Raw genomic sequence first — 22778 nt, 5'->3', positions numbered from 1 at the left:
TTATTTAGGTACCTTAATATGAACATAGAAGCCCAACTGTAGGCATCCATTTTGGATCCCAAAGAAACATCCAGCTAAATATTAAATGCTATTAGAAGGGCATTTAATTAAATACACCACATAATCCAAGTTTTATTTTATCCTAAAGGTCATGGTATATTTGAACAGATGTTGCAACGATTTGAATCGCTTGGGTATTTATCTTGCAATTGTCTAAATGAAAGGTACGGATGAAGAAATTAACTCCCAACCTTATTTTCTTATGAAAAGATTAATTATGGTATTAATTCTTGTATGTTTACTTTGTTAGAGACGTGTTAGTGTATACTGAGAACTAAACAATTTTTTTACGTGAACAAGATATCTGGATGACCATATTAATTATGTCTCAAAATTGTGAACTAGGGAGCAGAGAAGATTAGTGTCCCCACCTTTCTGCTATTACATAGAACAAACTGAGGTTATAAGGTAACTGTGTTGCCATAATACACTTACACTTCTGTAACACTTAGGGTCACAGAAGCATTTGACTTAGTCCTTCTTGACATTCTGCTTTTAAAAAAGCACTATTCAAAAATCAAGGTAATCCAGATTAAGTGGATTAAATACTGGTTAACTGACAGATCTCAAAGTAATTGTAAAAGTGGAATAATCATCCTGTGGGAGAGTTTCTAATTGGGTGCCACAGGGATTTGTTCTTGGTCCTGTTCAATATTTGTATCAATGATCTGGAAGAAAATATGAAATAATTGCTGGAAAAATTCCCACATAATGATGGAGAGAGCTCAGTTATACATATAGATCTGGACTGGCTGGTAAAGTGGGTTTATTTGAACAATATGCTTTTTACCACAGCCAAGTGCAAGTTGTATATGTAGGAGCAAAGAATGTAGGTCATAATTAATTGAGTGGAGACAATATCCTGGAATACAGTGACACTGAAAAGGATTTAGGGATAATGGTAGGTAACCAACTGAATATGAGCCCCCAGTGTAATTCTGTAGTTTAGAGGGCAAATGTAATCCTTTGGTACATAAGCAGAGGAATATCAAGTAGGAGTAGGAAAGAAGCATTACCTCTATACATGGCATTAATGAGACCATTACTGGAATACCACGTCCAGTTCTGGTATCCACACTTCAGAAAGGATGTAGAAAAATTGGAAAGGGTTCAAAAAAAAGTTGCAAGAATAATCTGAGACATGGAAAATGTGCCTCATAGTGAGAGACTTAAGAAGCTCAATCTATTTGTTTTTTTCCAAGAGAAGGTTAAGAAATTATTTGGTTATGGTTTACAAGTACTTAAGTGGGCAAGAGATTTCTGAGAATAGATGGCGCTTTAATGTATCAGAAAAAGACATAACTAGATCAGGTGGTCAGATGCTGAAGCTTTCTAAAAGAATGCTATATCAAACAGAAGTTATGGACTTGATGCAGAAATTAGAGGGTGAGATTCAATGGTATGTGTAATGGAGAAGGTCAGATTAGATCATAATGGTCCTTTCTCTTCTTAATCTCTGAATCACACCATATGGCTAAATTCTGTGCTGACATGCACCCCTGTGCAACAACTCAGTGAAATTAATAGGACTGCCTGGGATGTAAATCAGCAAAAAAATAAATAAATTAGTTTCTTTGATCTATCTGGGCCTATGTTTATATATGCTCTTGTTTTAGAATTGTTTTTTAATAATTTTGGTTATTTTTAATGTAAGAAAATATCTTATGGGGCATATTCTCAGCTGTGCTTCTCTTCCTTTGTTCTGCTCATGTGTCACAAAGGGAGCAAAAAATTACCACAAGCCCCTAACATGGGGGAGTTCATAGTGGGCACTGAGTCAGAAATGGCTTCTATGACACACTACCTATGACAGCTAGTGTGTTAGGGAAAGGGACAGAAAATGACTGGAGCATGGATTATCCACTGGAGGTTACTGGAATGCACGCTTGGGGACCATTAGCACCTGGTGCGTGCTAGCACAGTCCCCAGACTACTATAACTTTTCCTGGAACTGGCAGAGAATCAGAGACCAATAACTGGTTCACTGTCAGTTTACTCTCCGGCTGCCAGCCCACTTTCCACTGGATGCAGCAGAGTCTGGCCCTACTGTTTCAAGGGTAAATTGCTTTCTTTTGTCATGAATTGCTGCACTGAAATTTATATTAGTTTGAATGTATTTACAGTTAGGGCTTTCTTAAAAAATACAACCTTCAAATATTTTCTTTGGTCCTATTCTCAGCAACCAGAAAGGGAAAGGAAATTAGAGCATTATAATTATGCAATAATTTATATTACAAAAGAAAATTAATTCAAGGCTTTTTATTATTAATGAAACTGCATACCATATACTTAAACTTGAAAATCCCTTTGCTACAGTTGAATTGGTAATGATTCTCTCTCTCTCTGATGGAGAAAACCCATGTGGTACATTATTATTGGTCATCTGATGATTGGTCATACAGTGAAAATAAAAAGCTGTTTACAATAAGGACATTGTTTATAAGAAACAGCTACATATCTGATGCTTTATTCCCTTGAGAAAGGACAGAGGGTCTGAAATGTTGAGCTGTTGGGTTTTTTCAGGGTGCTTGTATAATTGAAATACATTGTTTGTAGAATTTAGTATTTAAGAATATAAGGTATTCCAATAAACACAAAAGGGCCTGATTCTTATCAACACTACTTCCAATTTATGCTGCTCTGGCAGCATGAAGAAGATTTAAAGTGGGAATACTATACTATACTATACTATACTATACTATACTATACTATACTATACTATACTATACTATATATTTTTGCTCATGCCCCTTGCATGACTACAGTGGTATAAACTGACTTTATTAGAAGTGAAGAATCAGACCCTAGAGACTGCACAGGTTTTACATATACTGTAGGCCTGAAAATTGCTTTTCACTGCTCTGGCCCTGTAAAGCAGATTTTAAGTAGGGGTAAATTATGTTTACACTCACTTTAAGGCTTCTATACACTGCCAGAGCAAGGTAAAGGTATTTTAGTGTAATTAAGAATCAGGCCCTATATGTATTTATCTTCCTAGAAATGTGTTATTACATCGCTCCCCTACTCCTCTTAACAGGATTCATACTTCGATGTGTGTATTTTCAGTGGTGAGTCTGTAACATTAATATTCCCTAACCCACAGGAGCATATGGGCCTCAGTCCAACATAGCACTTAAATATGTGCCTAATTTAAAGCATGTGAGTAGTTACACTGACTTCTGTGGGACTACACAAATGCTTTAAATTAGACACATGTTTAAGTACTTCACTGAATTGGTGCCTTGATGGTCTTATTACAGCAAAGCTGAACAAAAAGCAATATGACCTGCAGTTGATATTTAGCCTTAGATTATTCTGATTATAAAAGCTGTATTAGGAACTGTAATGGGTCATTCAGAAAAATGAATTAAACAATATTTTTTCATTTTGTGTGCACTAATATTTAGCTACCATAGAGGGTGATATACACCAGCTTAAATGGAAATAAAACATGTACTAAAAATATAGGATAAATATGCAGTATTTTCCTCACTGTCTGTGTTCAACAATGTTAATTTTTCAAAGTTGAAATATTGCTCTGTTTTCAAAAGTATTTTCTGATTTTAAAAGACATATACTGAACTAGAATAGCAGGTTCATCAAAATGCTATTTTTATTCACAGATAATGCACCTCAGGTAGCAATTACTGCACCAGGAACTGGTAACCATAGAAACAGCTCTACAGGCCCAACACCTGACTGCTCTCCTCCATCACCAGACACTGCACTTAAAAATATAGTAAAAGTTATACGCCCTCAGGTAGGTCATCAGAATAAACTCTCTTGTTAATTGTTTCTGATTCTGTGAACAGTTGACTGTGTGTGCGTGCACATGTATGTATGCATGTACTCTGTCTCTAATAAGGACCTTTTGAATATATAAATGTAGATAATTAAAAAATGGAGAAACAGAGAGCTCCAAAACATTTTCTGAACCCAGAAAAAGATCTTGGTTATACATGGTGAAATTAAAACCTCTGGTATGATGGTCAGAGAGATGTACAATGTGTTAAAATAGTTATACAACTATTTCTTGTTATAGAATTAATGACAAATAAAATCTTTGTTTAATGCTAACGCTATATTTGGCTGCCATTAGTTTTCCTCCAAGTTTTTGTTCTCTTTTCATCCTTTTTCCAGGCCTCTTTCCCTCACTATATTTCTGTCCTCTTGATTCCATAACATTTTGTACATTATTTATTTTACTTTCTCTTAAATTATTGTTGAGTCTACATAACTTTAAACTTTTCCACATATTTCTAATTCTGTGTATAGAATAGATGAAAGGGTCTTATACCTGCTTATCACTACAGTACCTAAACATCTTCCAGTAGGGCATTAAGCAACATGACTAACATATGTCACAAGTTGTTTGTTTGTTCTCTCATCCTTTCTTCGGGAAGAAAAGCATGTGCAGTGGTGTGTCTTGCTTTGGTTGTTTTAATTTTTTTTAAGACACGTTGCTATGTGTCTGTTACAGAAGGCAAGGTCAAAGAAATGTCTTCTATTTTGAGTAGAAGGTGATGAGGTTTGTGATAATCTTTTAGTTTCTGGAGAATTCACTCCACAGGCTGGGATCAGCTCCTTCCCCACACCTAAATTCTGTCTCCCACATGAATGAGCTTTGCCCTTATTGTAGAGAATTCTGTTGTGCCAGAGAGCAAAGTTGTTGAGTACAGTCTTCATCTCAGAGCTTTAGGTGGTCTATTAGCTAACCTGGGCCCAGGCAGTGCAGTGCCATGAAAATAAGGACCTAGACTTTGAACTTGATTCAGTAGTCCATGGGAAACTTGTGGAGAGAGCAGAGAGGCTGAAGACTTCTTGCCAAGGTATATCATCACATTGCTATAGTCCAACTGAGAGGTGACACAGACATGAATAACTGAGTCCAGGTCATCATCCACCAGGATGAAACTGAGTCTCCTAACCAACTGCTGCTATGTGAGATAAGAGTTTAGCATCAGCACGGAATCCAAGATTATTCTTAAACTATGGACTGAACTGATCAATTGTGACTTGGTACCTTCAACCAAAGGAGATTGTACAATAGCTGCAGACTTTGCAACATGTTTTCCTCTATCCGCCAGCATCACCTTTTTCTTGCTTGGGTTCAGCTTCAGCCAGCTGCTCTTCATGCATGAGTTGATGCCATCCAAACATTGGTCCATCTTGATGGTAGTGGTGTGGTTGTATGTGATGAAAGATAGGTAGAGCTGTGTGTCATCTGCATATTGCTGCCACTTCAGTTGTCCTACCAATTCACCTAGTGGCTGCACACAGAGCTGGCGCTTCCACTAGGCGACCCTAGGCGGTCGCCTAGGGTGGCAGGATGTGGGGGGCGGCATTTCGCTGCCCTCTGCGGAATTTCGGCAGCGAGGGGCTTCTTCCGCTCCGGGTCATCGTCGGAAATTCGTCGCCGAGTCCTTCACTTGCTCTGGAACCCGCTGCCGAAGTGCCCCGAAGACCCGGAACGGAAGGACCCCCGCTGCTGAGAACGCAGCTTCAGAAGAGGAGCTGCCGCCGATTACTGTGGAGGAGTGCTGCCGCCTAGGGTGGCAAAAACCCTGGCTCCGCTCCTGGCTGCATATAGATGTTGAAAAGAACTAGAGAGATAATTGATCCTTGTGGGACTCCATGGTTCAGTTTCTCATCAGTACTCATTGGGTGCATGCCTCTAGGAATGATTCAAACCATTTTAACACATTACCCTGCACCATTTCCACCTCTCACATGAGAAGCAGTATCTCCTGGCTGACAGTGTCAAATGCTGCAGATAGGTCCAGAAGGATGAGAATGGATGTCTGTCCTCCATCCATTCACAGCTGGAGATCATCTATTAGTGCCACTATCGTAGTTTCAGTTCCATGTTCTGGCCTGAATCCAGATTGTACTATGTCTAGAATATTATCTTCTTGTCCTTTTTTGCCTTTTCCCAATTGTCTCCCCATTTTTCTATTTCTGTAGACTCTCTTTCTTTCTCTATCTCTCCCCCTCTACATCACAGTACTATTGAAGTACCTTCTTCCCTCTTAGTTGTTTTTTTCTAGTAGGACGCAGGCAGACAGGCACTGGAAATACTGTTGGAACAAGTTGTTGTGTGATAGTTCATTGAAAATAGCATTTAAAAATCTGTTTTCATCATGATATTGCCAACAGATGGACCCAGAACATTGAATGGTGATGTTCTTGTGCTAGTTCATCTTGAATAGAGTTCATGGGGACTCAGGGGAGGAGTTGTTTGGAGTTAAATCAGAACCATTTACAATCTGTGTATATGGTATCAGCACTGCTCTCATCCTACTGCAGAAGAAAAGGGATTATGGTCAGAACTTCCCCATTCTTGTTAGAATAGACAGTCAAAATAACTTTAACATGACATTTAGCCACCCTTTTTGCTATGTAGAACACTTCAATAATGGGAAGTATGTAACCTATTGGTCAGTGTGTATTTATGTATCTGCCTCTGTGCCCAATCCATCATAGAGATGGATCTGTTACAGCGGTCAGGTCCCCTTTCTCTTTTCTTTCCCCTATCTGCATTAGATCCCTATCTGCTATGTCCCCCCACCCTTCCTTTATCTTTCCATTTAGCTAATCTCCTCCCAACAAAACCCTTCCCTAAGAATTTTTCAAAAAGAAATTGTGGAACTAACATTATGTTTGCAAAACATCACTGTTAATTCTGGTTATATGTTTACTCCCTTTCCCCTGCCCTTTGTCTGTCTTGTCTCTGAAGATTGCAAGTTGTTTTGAGCAGAGACTATTACTCTGACTGTACAGTGCGTGCTTAGTACAATGGGGCCCTGATCTTGGTTGGCCTCTAGGCACTATCATAATACAAATAAACAATAATGATAATATATAATACACACAGATTAATTCATTTTAGGATCCCCTGCTACGGCTCCTTTACACCATTCTGACAGAGTAGAGAGGTTTTAAGGGGAACAGAAATAGCCTGCAGGGAACAGCCCGAGCACAAGAGTGGACTAAACGGCTATGCCACTTTTTTCCTCTTCTCTATCCAGCATAGGGACATAACAGGGGAGTGCCTGGATGGGGCGGCGAGTGCCAGAATGTAAAGCTCTCTGGCTGTTTTGGGCTATCGAGCTCCCCCAGCCCCTGCACTCAGAGCTGCTTTGTCCTTTTGCAAAGGCATACATCCGCCTCTGTCTTCTAGGAGCCCACTTTGCCACCTCCCCACCCAATCCCTTCTGTATCCTCACTTCCTTCATATTCCACTGTCTTCCCGAGTCCTCCATTCCCTCTAAAATCCCCCCCTTTAAGGCTCTTTTATTTCTGTTAGACTCCAGGCTACAGACAGCCTCCCTACGCAGAAAGTTAAGAAGCTGCCTCTGATATGTGTAGGCAGCAGAAGACAGCATCCCACGGATTCCTTTGCCTGCAGACCCAGGTGCTGTGAGGCCCTGATTTTCCTCTGAATCAAGCTTTTCTGGTTTTCCAATTTTCACCATAATCAATAGGCTTATGCCCATTGATGTCTAGAACATTCTTCGAAATTGATTCAAAGTTATCATGTTACATACAAACAAACAGAAAAATGGTATGAAGTTCAGCATATGACTGAGTGAAGATGAGAGCTGTGATTTTTTTCCCCATCTTATTCAGACAAATTCTGCCATGGTCTAACTCCATCAAGAATTACTTTGATGATTAAACTTTAGCCTGGAAAAGGAAGTACAGCTCCTGTTCATGAGTTATGCTTTTATGAAACACCAAGCTGTCACTCTGGAGTGTTCCCCTCAGTCTGGAGTTACTCACAGTCCTTTGTGCTGAAAGGAATGATTGGAAACATTTTGTATAAAATGCCATGTAACATCAGAGTTTTGAATATGAATGTTTCATATTTGTGTGTTTCATAGCACATAATTGCTGGTTTCCAAACACTAGCAGAGTGATTCTGTAAATGAACAAAGTCCCACTTTTGGAAACTGCCATAACATAGCTTTTTGTTTTGTCTGCTTGTTTTTATTTGAACCCCTTATTCTTTTATTTTCAACTTTGGTTTTGTTAGAGTGATGGGAGCTCTATCCTTACACTACTCTGGCAGTGTAAGAGTCCCTTAAAATGGTCCCTTAAAATTTAAATTACATTTATGCCCACTTTAAGGCTTTCTAATATTGGCAGAGTGGTGTAAAGGGGCTCTGTTTAGACTATGATTTAAAGGTGTGTTGTTAGATTGTGAAAGATAGCTTGATCTAAGTAACACCTTTCTAGAACTCTAGAGTCCCTTTAGAGCTTTATTTTGACCACTTACCATGTAACTAAAGTACATCTTGCCTTGTCTGCACTAGAGCTGTAGAAGGTGTTAGTTAGATTGATATACCTTTAAATCGTAGTCTAACAGAAACCTAAATGAGACTAAGCCCACATGTAAAGTCTTATGTACATTAGTCAGCACACTGAACAAAGTACTCTGGATTTACAGCAAGTCACTTGTTAATCAGCATTTGAATAGAGGTATGTCTACACTAGACATTAGACACCTATGGCTAGCCATTGCCAGCTGACTCCCAGGCTCTTGGGCCGCGGGGCTGTTTAAGAGCAGTGTAGGCTTCCAGGCTTGTACCACACCCGGAGCTCTGGGACCCTGCAGCTCGAGCACGGGAGCTTGAGTCAGCACTAGCCATCTGCGGGTTTTTAAATGCTGTGTAGACATACCCTAGGTGAGCGACATTCTCTTGTAATGATGTCTCTATAATGTTCCAAGACACAGATGTAAGGATCAACCATCTCGGCATCTCCTTTTGTGAATTTTTTTTTTCTTGGCCTAGCCATTTACTTATGGAGTCTTGGGCAATAATCATGAATTTCAATTCTGAACTCTCAGAGAAACCTTTTAAAATTCTTCATTTATTAATTATAATGTATTGACTGCTTTTTCTCTTCATATCTTGCTAAGATGGGTTTCACGTGGCTAACTGCAGTTTTGGTTTTCGGTGTCCAAAGTGTGGACTATTTAAAAATGTCTCATTATCTTCCGTGAATAAATGCTCATTTCATTTTATGTGAACAAGACTGTCCCTTGACATTGTCGTAAGTGACCTGGTATTCAATGAGTGGGTTTTTTGTTTATTTTTTGAGGGGGATGGGAGGGTGGAATGAATTTCAGTATTTGTGACAGGTCACATTTGGATGCAGGGTTTTTTTATCCATCTGAATATTACTGGCTAAAATGGCCTTCCTCTCACAGTTGCTGTTTATATTGCTCAACTCCCAAATGACCTCCTAGAAGAATTCTTTTTAACATCTGTTCCACTGATTTTGGAAGTACTGTATTTAAAAGAATGGTAATCTCATACACTAGCAGCATATGGTGAACAAGTCTGAGTGCCAGCCATGGTCCGTCACAGCTGGCAGGGCTAGGAGCAAAGTGGAGGTAGTTTAGCTCTTTAGAGGAGAGAGCAAATTATTTCAATCATTGTAGAGCCTCTCTGGCTGACACAATGAGTGGCACTGATTTACATTTGCAGAGGAAATTGGATCCAAATGTTGTACAGGTAGATGTGAGAGATTCTTCCCCACTCACACAGGCATGCTGTAGAAAGGTCTTTAAAAATGGCCACGGGTAAGCAAAAGAGACATTAGTATCCCAGACGACCATTTTCCCTCAAAAAATATGGCTAAAGACTAAGGATTTGATCATGCTTTATGACACTGCACATATTACCATGTATTCTGGGAAATGACTTACCATGCTTTTCCATCAATATGTGGTAAGCCATTTTGAAGATGCAGCAATTATCATTAATCTGTGTTACAGTATAGCTTAGAGGTCCAAACTGAAACCAGAGTCCCATAGAGCTATGTGATAGAAGAAAGGAACTATTATTTACCCTATTTTACGGATTGGAAACTGAGGCTCAGAGAGATTAAGTGACTTGTCTAATGTCACACAAGTAGTCTGTGGTAGAGCATATGACACTACCAACATCTCAGCTGAAACAGTATGGGTTGTATCTGAAAATTTTTTGAGATGTTAGCAGCCAGCTTCACAATTTTATTAACAGATAAACCACAAAGATCAATGTCACTATCTCCCAGCACCTCAAAAATTCCTAGTAAATGTGTAATCTAGCTATGATTTTTTTTTCCTATTTGTCTGACATTGAGTCGGGATTACTTGCAGGCAAAGTTGCTGCAGAGAAAACTGGTGTTTACATTTAAATTTTTTGCTTGTTTCTTGCACTTTTTTTTTAATTTTTTTTTTAAAAGAACGTAATTTGTTAGATACTGCTCTGTTGCCGCAGGCTGGTCATCCCATTCTCAGCATTACTCATCTCCACTGATTTCAACTTCCTTTAACAGATTGACCAAAAATCATAACAGAATAGCAGGGAACAGATAAGAAAGCTTTGTGAAATATCCAGTGGAACAGCACTACATGTGTGGAAATACTTTACTGCCAGAAGATCCATTTTCATAGCATTTCATATCACAAGAAAGAAAGAAAGATATCTACAAAGGGCCAAGTTCCGTGAGATTCCCATTAAAGTCAAGGTACTTAGCACCTTGCAAGATAGACCCAAAGCCTAGGCATGGATTTAGGGTACATCTCCACTGGAATAAAAGACCCACGGCTGGCCCAGTTCAGCTGACTTGGGCTTGCGGGCCTAAAAATTGCAGTATCACATTCAGGCTCAGGCTGGAGCCTGGGCTCTGGGACCCTTCCCCTCACAGGGTCCCAAAGATCGAGCTCCAACCCAAACCCAAGCATCTACACTGCAATTTTACAGTTCCAGAGCCCGAGTCAGCTGAGTGTTTAATTGCTGTAGACATAGCCTTAGTTCCTGATTCTCAAACAGTCGTATATGTTTATGTGGAATTATTTTTAAACCTAAAGTGTTTACCCAAATCTACTGGGAATAGTTCAAAACCTTCCTTATGCTAGTAATACTGTAAGCAAGAACGCTTTCTGACATAGTCAAAAAAGAAATAACAGGTATGCTATTAATGTCTATTTAAAAAGCTAACAATTCGCATACATATGATTGCAAGTAGAACAAAAAAAACCTTCCATGGTATTCCAAAAATATGTATACGAGTCATACGTGTTTAGAAATAAAAGTATACTTTATAATATAATTAGTGGGGAGAAGTCTGATAATATCTCCAGAGCAGAATATTTAGAAATCCTTGTTTAGATACTCAGTGACTACTTAACACCATTAACTAAAATATTATTAATTGTGCATATTGTAATAGACCTTATCTTTTGACAACTCATTACAAAACATTATTCCAATTAGATGATTTTAATTAGAGCTGAGCAAATATGAAAATAAAAACATCTGTTCAATACACAGTAGTGATGAAAAAAGAAAACAAGCTGTTTGAGTGCATTAAAGCTTTGATCCATCCTTGGTTCAGCAAGGAACTTAAGCACGTATCTAAATTTAAGCAAGTCTGTAATCCTCACTATTAGTAGTAATCTGTTTACAGAATATTGCTTCTAAATACTACTTTTCTCTTGTTGAAGCTGAATTGCCTCTCCGGAGCTATCCTGTAGTTTTAGTTTTCTAATTCAATGTGTACATAAGAGTCAGTTATTCATATCTCTATTTACACTATATAGGCCCAAGCTTGTGCGGTACTGAGCAACCTCAACTCTTTGGAGTCTGATACTTGAGGATCAGGCTTGTTATAGGTAAATGATTGAACAGTGGATCACAGAATATGTAAAAGCCTCAATTCAGTAAACATTTTTCAGTGAATATAGTGCATATAAAGTTTGTGAATATGGCACTTTCCATAATCTCAGAGGCTAAAGATCCACTGTTAATCCTAATCCCATCCTTTACAAAGGAACCAATACCCATAAAAATGCAACAGCTTTAATGCATCAGAACAAAGTGGGTGTCGCCGGAGGTATAGATAGTACAACCTAGTGGTTGGAGCCAGGATTCTATCTTAGTGGTCAGAACAGCACCAAAAGGAAGAGCCAAAGGTATGGCCAGGAAGCAAAGCAGTGGTCAGAGCCAGGAGTTCAGACATAGGCAGGGACTAGGTCTGGAGCAGAATTAGCAAGAATCAGAACAAGGGCCAGCCAAGAAGCAGGCCTAGTACAGATATAAACGTGGAATACATAGAACAGCCAATGTGCTGCTGTTGCTACAAGTTTAAATGATGATCTGTTGGCTCTTCTGACCAACTGGGGAGCACAGTCACTTAGAGAGCGTTTATTGGGCCCAGCTGAGCTCATTGGGTTGCCAGGTACCTGGCACTAGGTTGCACCTCAGAACTCATTGCTGCTCGCTGGCTGAAATTAAGGAATGAGAATTGGGGGCCAAGGAAGAGGAGAGAAACATCATTCATACCCTACTTCACTCCCAAACACTCGTGTCAAACAAAGTGGTGGTCTGAGCAAAGCCAGCACCAGCGAAGGAAGCAGGCGCCTGGTGCAGCCAATAGAAAGGGGCGGAAGTCCGTCCGTTGTTGGGGTAGCACATCCGGGTCTGCAGCAGCAATTCGGCGGTGGGTCCTTCAGTGCCTCGCTTCCTCTTCGGTGGCACTTAGGTGGCGGGTCCTTCAATCGGAGCCAGCCCTGGGTCTGAGATAAAGCAGGGGAGGAGGGAAGAACCAGCACAGGCTGATTGCTGACACTTGGTTACCTCATCCAGCAGAGGAGTCAGGGAGAGGAGGTAGGATAACAAAGAGAAGAGGCACTGTGAATGCACAAGAGCAGAAAGCACCGTGGATACACAATGCACACAAAAATACACAAAGGGACAATGACAGCTGTGCCATCGTTGTGTGTGTCAATAACTTTCAGATGTCCAAGGAAGTATGCTAACACACTGTCAGGCCATCCTGAGGTCTGAGGACGTGAGGACCAACTGACTGAGCAGCATGCAGGAGGTCACATTGTATTAATTCAGAATCTCTTTAGTAGAAACAGAACTCACTAGGAATCTTTTGATTAGCAATAAAATTAAATAAATTTAGTTTGAGTTTATTGCCCTTATAGTAGAGAATAATTTATGGTTAAAGTAATGCAAACATTTATTTATCCTTCTTTCATTTTTTAAATTCCCATGATGTTATGAGGTCTCTCTTGTAGCTCCTTGGGACATATTTGCTGCTAAATACAGTATAATTACTGCCTGCTGCTCTGAATTAAGATATTAGGAGGCAAAAAAATCAAGATTATCAGTATGAATGCTGAAACTTGCTGCTTTTTTATCTTTAATTTTAGTCATATTTATAATTTGAGATAAGGTTATATGAAATTGTAATATCCATAGCCATGAAAACATTAGTGTAGATAATTAAAAAGCCAGTGTTTCTTCTACTTGTTCATTTATTTTGATGTTTGAAGAACTAGTTATCTTGGAAGACTGGTAATAGGACAATCAGGTCTTTTCAACTCTAGATTACTAGTTTGAATCAAACTCAGTTCAGTAGTGACTAAACGTTGTTGCCATCTGATGACTATTTGATGCTCTCAGTCCAGATCCTGATGAGCAGATGAACAATTAATACACAGCTCGCACTCTGTTGCTGCTAATCTCAGTAATTAGGCTGAGAATGAAACAGGCATGTTGAAGCTTCCATGTCAAAATTGAGGTTCATGGGAAGGCACAGGTGTGAAGCCTGAACCATCACTGTCTATGTTGTACCTGTTCTTTGGGTAAACAGGGGTATTTTCTAGCTTCTGTGGTAATTCTGCACCTTTCATGAGCAAAAATTTCATTTTCTGATTATTTACTTTGTATTTAAATGGCAAGGTTTACAGTCTACCACTTTTCTCTATTTTTCATCTTACAAAATGCCCATCTTTTTATAATGTAAGGAAATATGTGACTGCTATTTAAATAGATGAGTTGAGAAACCATTACACCTAGAATACTTGCCTCTTCCAAGGGATCATAAACCTATAGATGGCTCTAAACTGAGAAGGGAGAACCAAGTTAGATATCTGAATTTGTAGTTGTTTTGTGTTGCTATTTTTTAGCATGTGAAATGTTGTGGGTCAAAAAGCTACAGAAAATTGACTTGCAATGACATTGTTTTATTTTGGACTGCTGTCTTATCAAGATTGTGATGTGGTACATATCAAAAGGGGTGTCTAGACTTTCATTGTTTCTCCACCACTGGCAATTTATAAATGAAAAAATACTTCTTTTAAAAGATATACTTTAGTTCACACAGGAACTAATTCAGGGAAGTCCTATGGACTGTGTTATTCAGCCTTTCCCCTGAGACCATGCCTCACGACTCCAATATTTTGATCCTAAGCTCCTGCAGAGAAATATTACAGAGGACCTCAGTTTTCTCATAAAGAGAAATTTTGGCAGTTCTTAATCGCAGCAGATAAGGCTACCCTGTCAATTTTCATTCTCAGTACTTCTGCTGTGACTTAACTTTGTACTAGGTAGATTTGTGCTTCTAGCCGCAATTAGCATATATTAATGAACTATTAGCAGATTGTAATAGCTTGACGTTTTCTAGGACCCTGGATAAGAATCCTCTATTGTGCCACTATACTAATTGCTGCATGCTGGCAGGCGGTTCTTGTTAGCTCCAATCAGTATATAACACTTTTGTATTGGTGACCCCTTTCACACAGCAAGCCTCTGAGTGCAACCCCCCTTATACATTAAAAACACTTTTAAATATATTTAACACCATTATTAATGCTGGAGGCCAAGCGGGGCTTGGGATGGAGGCTTACAGCTCGTGACCCCCCATGTAATAACCTCGCAACTCCCTGAGGGGTCCCGACCCCCAGTTTGAGAACCCCTGATATAACAGAATTAAACTGTCTGCCTGCCACTCTAGGGAAAAGGGAATTAGAGGCTGAGATAGAGAAGGTTCTGCAGAAGAACCCTAGGATTAGAAACAAATCTTGTTAGGTTTAGGTTTAGTTGATTTAAAGAATAATGTCAAAGCCCAGGAAGAGGGTAAACTTGAGCTGTGTGTGTGTAGACTATATTCAAAGCAGAGTAGGAATGTTACCTGCTTACCCATCTGTTAGTATGTTAGGTGCAATCCCAATGTTCTGCGTGCACAGGAATATTGAAGGAGTTCCAAAAATCAGTCCTTTGTGTGGCTGTACTGAAAGACTCCTAGCTTAGATCTAAGTGCTCAGGCATCTTTGCCACAGTAGGGTGAAAGCACCTACAGAGAGACTACTGAGGCTATAGCTACTATCCAGCTGCAGGTTAGGCCACCTTATGAAAGTAATCAGATTTATTATTAAATGGCTATTTAAAGCAGGAAAAAGTGTTCCCTAAAACCAGGAAAGCATCACCTGTGGTTCCCTGCCATGCGGCTGTGCCCATCCTTCCCCAACAGTTGTATAATGTGACCAAAAGGGGGCCTACTGTAATATCCCCCCTCTCCCCTTTCCCATACCCTTCCTTTGCCAATTGGGATTAATGATTGTGGGCCCTTAGTATCAGTGTGTGGGGAATTTAGGATGAGGACAAATACTAGGATCAGCATGAGATCACTTCTTATCAGGTAAGTCCTGGAGACTTAGTTGTGCAAAACACTTAAGTGCACGCACCCATCCCTTTGAAATTAATAGAGTAGTTTTTCAAAGATTTGTGCACGAGTTTTGCACTGAAACCTTCAAAGAAAAGCCACTGTAGTGTATGTTCTTCTAGACTAATATGTGGTAAATCAGCTGAGCAGTAACAGGCTAGCCGGTGGCAGTGTGGTGAATCTGCTGCTGTTCTTGTGAGTGGCAACTGATATAGGACAGCCAGGAGGGCAAGGTTCCATGGCAGCTAGGAGGATGACTAGAGGCCTGGAAGAACAAAGATGGAGGTGGCTGCTCAGGGTGACTGAGTTGGAGTTTCCAGAGCTGCCTATGTGGGGTTGGCAGGGCCGGCACTTCCACTAGGCGACCCTAAGCGGTCGCCTAGGGTGGCAGGATTTGAGGTGCGGAAATTCGGTGGCGGGGGGGCTTCCGCTCCAGATCCTCGGTGGAAATTTGGTGGTGGGTCCTTCACTCACTCTGGGACCCGCCGCCGAAGTGCCCCGAACATGTGGAGCGGAAGGACCCCCGCCACCGAAGACCCCAGGCCTCCTGAATGCTCAGAGGAGGAGCGCTGCTGCCTAGGGTGGCAAAAACCCTGGTGCCACTCCTGGGGGTTGGGCCTGCCTCAGTTTAAGAGTAACTAGAGTCCTATATTTCATGTGAATAAACCAGTTACACCAGATATAACTCCATGACATCAGCTTCTCTCAACAGAAGAAACTGACCTACTGCAAGGCCCCCAAATCAACCCCGGGTTGGACACGGGGCAAGAATATTTATCTGATGGATGAGAAACCTTCTTGCAACATATCCCTTTTAAACATAATTACGTCACTGGTGAATCTTATTTTAGCAAAAATAAATGGTGCACTTCTGTTGTATTTTTGTCCAGATCAGTAGTTTGGCTAAGACCCATACCATACCAGTACCAGCTATTGGATGCGGGAGTCTGTCCCCCCTTCATGAAAATCTTCATGGCAATTAGTAGTCCTAGGAATGAGCCTTGCAAGCCATAAATTATTTTTTGGATTATTAAAGAAGTTAATTCCCCTCCAAAGACTGCAAACGAGTCTCCAACTGGGTGCCTGTCCTTACCTACTCAACTTTTTCAGTTTTAACAGGACACAGTCAATTAATATTATGCCCAAAATTTTGCTATTGAACAAGAAAACTTTTACAAAGCCTGAGCCAAATTACGTTTCAAGATTTTTTTTTTTAACATTCCAGTGGAAACAGTTGCTTTTTTGCAAAATACATTCTGTTTTCTGTGTTTGTAATACAAACATTTCAATATTAATAACATCAAAATGAAATGGGCCATAAACAAAAGTGAAAATTACTTCATTGGGCTAGATTGTACTTTAGCATTTTGTGCTAAGTAAGGGGTCTGAGTAGCTACATGGCCTCAGGAAGAGCCATTGTTTCCTAGGGATAATCATCTGCTACTGGCCCTCACCAGGAGCAGATTCTTTTCTTCAGATGATCTCTACATATGCTGTGCTACCCTAGCATGTTGAGAGGCTAACCAAAGCTCCACCTCCATTTTTGTACTTTCAGTTTTAATAATATAGAGTATTATGAAAATAGGGGAAGGAATAAGTGTTTCCAATACATGGCTTTTAAGCTGACATTGTCTCTTTAGTTCTAAATAAGCTTTTAGAACTTTGAGAGTCTTTAACTAATTAAGATCAGCCTTGCCTGTATGAATAAACATCAGAGGGGCTGCCTGACCATGCTGAGTGGAATTTATCTACTATTATTACTGGTTTGCTACTTTCTAGACATCAGTGAGATAGATCTAAATGTTTTGCAGAGCAAAAGTTCAGAGCCAGCTATCTAGCTGCTGAAAGAAGTGCACCTCTGTGTTTTAAAAAAGGATTACAATTAATATAGGCAAACCTGTAGAAGCATGTTATCTTCCTAAGGAAAAATGTATTCTGTGATTAAGGTGACAAGTATGGAAAACTGCTGTTCAGATTTTGGAGAAAAAGTTGGATCTAAGTCACCACAGCTTGTCTTGTCTTTGGCTAAATAGATGTGCAATTCATTGATGTCTATGGAAGCCTTCATTATTGAAGGGAGTGGTTTCATTTTAGCCTTCACTGTGCTTTGTCAATGACTTCATAAAATAGTGGTAATTTTTGTACTCAATTCCAATTATGTGGGGGTGAATGTCAAATAATGAAGATGCGGGAAATAATCTAATGTCTGGAGTTACATTAGTTACACTTTGCACTCTTATTTTTTCAGCCCAAACAGAGAACATCAATAGTATCTTCTCTGGAATTTCACCGACTAAATCACAGCCATGATTATTTTGAAATCAACTCATCCATTGGATATGCAAGCTTTACTTCCAGTCCTTCAATCAGTCCAGCTAATTTTTCCATTGGATCAATTGAAGAGAATGAACTTTCAGGTAAGAAAACAAATAATTTCTTATGAAGCTAGGGAAAGGAGAGGCATTGGATACTAAATCAATTGAGCAAGATTTCAGTTTTGTACTTGGAAAGGTTTTCATGAGAAAATAGAATATAGCTTGGTAATGTTCCATATAATTTTAAGAGAGTACAAATTGGCAATATTTGTACTGAATTTTTTTTCCCAAAAGAAGAGTGATGCAGCATCTAGGTTTGACTGGTGGGGTGTGGGGGGAAAGTTTGACTGTGAAAGGGCGAACCTGTGTCTGACACTTTTCATGCAACTCTACAAGTGATCTCACAAAACTCTACTGCTATGATTAAAATATATTAGCTTTTCCTGGATTTTGTTTTTAATAAGCCTAGATTCTTTTTACATAATTGCAGGAAGCATTGGTATTATATGTGTGGAAAATACATTTAAGGTTTACAATTTCTGTTTGCATTGGAATACTCTGGTTCCAGAATATGAACTTTAGGTTAAGGGGAAATAAATTGAATTAGAAATGGTAAATTTGCCTCACTAAAGATGGTGAAAGGAAGGCAAATTTCTTATTTCTACTATTGCAATAGAGTAATACTTTATTCTGTTTTAAATATACTGTAGAGAGGTTTGTTATATATAATGTTATTCCTTAAACAAAATCTTTATTTAAAAGGGATTGAGTTTGGTTAAGTGTGAGATCGCCCTTCCTCCCAATGCAAAACCTAAGAAGCAGAGAAATGCCAAGTTATGGGATGCTTCTTAACTGTACACCAATGCCCGCAGAGCACATTTACACTGATAGTGACAGACTCTGTGTTATCATAAGGAACTTCCTTCTGCTTCTAACTGATAAGGAATCACACTACAGGCAGCATATTAATCTCCCTTGCAAGACCCTAATTATGAGTTCATGCTTCCCCCACAAAAACATATCCATTCTAAATATTTTCTTATGTTACTGAAACTGTGATTAAGGTTTCACATTATACTGTGAAGACATTTTGAATAGGGGAATGTTGTTAATATAATGGAAAGGATATGAACAAACAATCATTAATAACTTTCTTTATCGCAACCTAATTCATTCAAATGTACATTTAATGATAGCTGACAATGAATTGTTGTAATAAGAAAAGTTTGAAAGATAGGAAGCCAGACACTTATTAGTAAATGGAGGTTAAAAAAAAAAAGGTCAGATACAGGACATTTAAAGGTCCCATTTTTAAATCAGTTTCAATTAACTCATAAACTAAATAACGATTCTGTTGAAAATCCCTAGGGAACTGAATCTTTACTCACACATTGTGTTGTAAATTACACTATATTTTCATACAAAACAAAGGGGTTGAATCCTTGCTTTAAGTTAAAAGTTGAACCCATTTTTAATATGTACAGCTGCTACCCTATCTCAGAAGTGTACTTAACATGCAATTATTTTTGTCTTACACCTATTCTGTGCATATTATATCAAAGTAGCTGATACTGACAGGTTAGTTTAACAATATAACTGAAACAGTGTACTGTGTTTTAGGTTTAAAAAAACAACTACCACCATCACTCTGCTTGAGCTAGGAGTAGAATTTTAAATAATTTCATACACAAATTCTTACATCAGGAACACTTTCAGTTAAACTAAAAATTGTTTTACTTTGTACTGACCAAAAAGAGAACAATACTTGGAAATGTAAATGTACTGGGAAAATCTTTCTGATAAATGATCTACTTTCCCTATTAATTGGAAGTGCTTATTGTAAAGTCTTATTGTAGTTGAGTATTGTATAACTCATTTTTATAAGCTTCTATTGTTTTAGACATATAGCTGCCTCTGCTAATATACATAATTTAAAATCTTTGTGGTTTAAACTGTCTTTCACTTTACTAGCTTTTATAAAAGTGCATATCTTAAAATTACATTTTGGTTTAGTTAAGTATATTGGAATGTGGGAATATAACTAATATATAACAAACTGTCAATATTAAATAATAAAAATATACTGACTTCTAAAGGAAAAATGACATGAGTCAAACAACTCCAAGATTTAAAAGCACAACAGTATTTGGAACACTATTAGTTTTGAAGCTGCACATCAGCCTATCACTCCAAAGTATCATAACTACTGTAACTGAAGGTCAATCATACTACAGGATGCAATATTGATACAGTTCCATGTCCAATATTTTGTTGTTATATTTTTCTATTTCAGAACTAATTTAAGAATTTGTTGTTCTCAACTCATAGCAATAGTAAGAAAATGAAATTCTTTCCGTTTCCACCAACAGTTGTAACAGAATGAGAGATTCAGTCAAACGCCACTTGCTGAACCCTAATGGCATGTAATTTATGTCTTTGCTAAGGAAACTCACACTTTGATGAATTTACATGAATTGTTAACAGGGCCATTTGGTCACCAGTTGATCTGAAACACAAAAATAGCTTTTTATAACTGCAGGTGATGAGCTTTTGATTTAGTGTATGGCACATCTAGAATGATGCAGCACGAGAAATAACCTTGATGGTCAGCTAAACGTACATTTTATTATAAGGATGCAGGTGTTTTCTCTCACTGTCACACAGTTTACTCACCTGTCTATCGATATTTTTCTATTTCTTGATATATTTAAAAAGCCTTATACACCCACAGACAGGGCTAGATTCAGCCTTTGATTATGCTAACTTAAGCAGGTGTAATACAAAGTGTAGGCCCTCTGTCGATGGAAGAGCCCAAAACTTTCCCCCTCAAATGGAAGGGCCTGCAGCTAGCCAGTACAGATGAAGGCCGTTAGAACTGTATAGTGCTGGCCAGGGGTATTAGTAGTATGGGTGACAGAAATCAGTACTGAAAACTAGGTTTGGCAAGAAAACAAGAATTCCATTTAATAAAAAAAAATCATAAATTCCAATGCTAGAAGAGTCCACTGTGATCATCTAGTCTCACCTGCTGTATAAGAATCTGACATTTATTTTCATTACGTATTGCAACAAAACTGAGACCTTTTGAATTTTTTTGAAGAAAAAACAGTCAGAGAGACTGGCAAGCCTACCCCCAGAATAGCCAGTATCCCAGTGGTTGGGAACTCACCTGGGATGTGAAAGACCCTGGGATGTGAAAGACCCCTGCTCTATCTGGCATCCCAGTTGAGTGCCTGAAGCACTGGGCTATTGGCTTTTTTGGGCTTTCTTTCTCTGTCTCTGACCAGATATTCTATCCTGGACCTGAAACCCTTCCTAACTAAATTTTAATTAAAACTGTTACATTTCCATGAGAAGTTTTGTTTTTGAATCAGCATTGTCCAACAAAAACATTTTGTCAAAAAATTCCCAACCTCAATTTACAGAAAACCTCAAAGCACTCAATTATCATGAGTCAGGTCTCAAACTTCATAACATTGGTTTAAAAATCATAATTTTTAATCATAATCAAAAAGATATGTATTGGTTCTTTTTATTTGCTTTCTCGCTTTGTTTTACGGTTTTCTCCACAACCATGACAACTAGAAATTTAAGTTTTATTAAATGAAAGCTGAGATTCTCATGCATTCTTGTGATTCCAGCAGCTGGGATCTAAGAAAAATTCCAAATATCATAAACATGTGACAAAATCGCGGGAGTTGGCAGCAGTGGGATGTTCTGATTCAGCTTGTCCCTTGGACAGTTTTTGCTCTGTTGGCTACCACAACTGCAACTTACAGCTCCCCTCCCCTGACAAAACCCTAATGGTGGGCACCAATGCAAACACTTCCTGCCTTCCCTTGAGGGTGACTTCTTCTCTCCATGGCACAATAAAGAACTCTCCATCCTTAGACACATCCTGGCACCTGTGGGATGAACAGAACCCATGTTGTTGAAACCTCAATACCCCTCTCTAAAAATAACAGATCTTTAACAAAATACTAGTACCTGATTAGCAAGTCATAAAAAGGAAAATATTCCACAGGAAAGTATTCTGGGAGACTCTAACTTTTTCCTAAATCAGAAAGTTTTAGGATAATCAATAACAAGATCCAGCTCAACTTTAAATGCAAAGAACATCTTATAATATATTTTGTTGCTTATTTTTTCCTACTCAAAAATGTCAGTTATTCAGAATAACCAGGGAAAAATCAGACCTCTGTTTTCTTAATAACTCACCCTGCTACCATAAGTGAAATGCAGATTGTTCTATGGAGATTGAGATGAAAAGGGTTGCTGAGATATAAAAGTTAAATAGATATTTAATCCTGTGTTTACAGGATTATGGGACTATCATCAACTGGAATTTATGATGGGTAGATGTGATAGACTTGGTGATTGCTGCTGGCTTCCCCAGCATCCTTTTCCTCTGAGAAATCTGTCTTAATCAAACACAAGAGTCTATTAAAATCTTCTGAGTACCCTTTCTTTCAGAAAACCTGAAAGATAAAGAATTTGTTGCTGTTAAATTGTCTTTTTTAGATAGTAATAATTGATTTGAAAAAATTTCATCTGTCTAATACTATAGACAGATAAAAAGAAATGTTTAACCATTTTTACACATCATTGGACAAAAGTCTCCTAGCACCAAACAAAGAATGAGAGTTAGTCCAGTGGGGTTGGGGGCGGGGGGAAATGGACACTTTCTGGCAATCATAATTCTCTCTGTCTCCTCTGAGGAAAAGGACAAGCTTACATATTCAGTTTTGAAAAAAGGACATGTTTTATCAAACCAAGTGCATACATGCATTCATGAATATAGCAAGTCTATTCAAGCTCAGCAGAAAATATTTACTTTAATGGTATTTTTCAGTTATTAGTATTTTTAAATGTTTTACCCCTGCCATACTACAA

The 22778-nt window shown here is 38.6% G+C and overlaps 1 protein-coding gene across 11 annotated transcripts in view; it reads left to right on the top strand.

Annotated features, from left to right (window-relative positions):
• ANKS1B (ankyrin repeat and sterile alpha motif domain containing 1B) overlaps positions 1 to 22778 on the top strand; it is a 771828-nt gene that overhangs the window by 325482 nt on the left and 423568 nt on the right. For all 11 annotated transcript variants that reach the window (XM_065561011.1, XM_065561005.1, XM_065561000.1 and 8 more), the window contains 2 exons: positions 3684 to 3820; positions 17819 to 17987. In XM_065561011.1, coding sequence (XP_065417083.1) covers positions 3684 to 3820; positions 17819 to 17987 — 306 coding nt within the window. The remainder of the gene's footprint in view (positions 1 to 3683; positions 3821 to 17818; positions 17988 to 22778) is intronic.

This window comes from Chrysemys picta, chromosome 1 (assembly GCF_011386835.1).
Source record: "Chrysemys picta bellii isolate R12L10 chromosome 1, ASM1138683v2, whole genome shotgun sequence".
Classification (NCBI taxonomy): Eukaryota; Metazoa; Chordata; order Testudines; family Emydidae; genus Chrysemys; species Chrysemys picta.
This window is presented reverse-complemented; position numbering and strand designations above follow the sequence as displayed.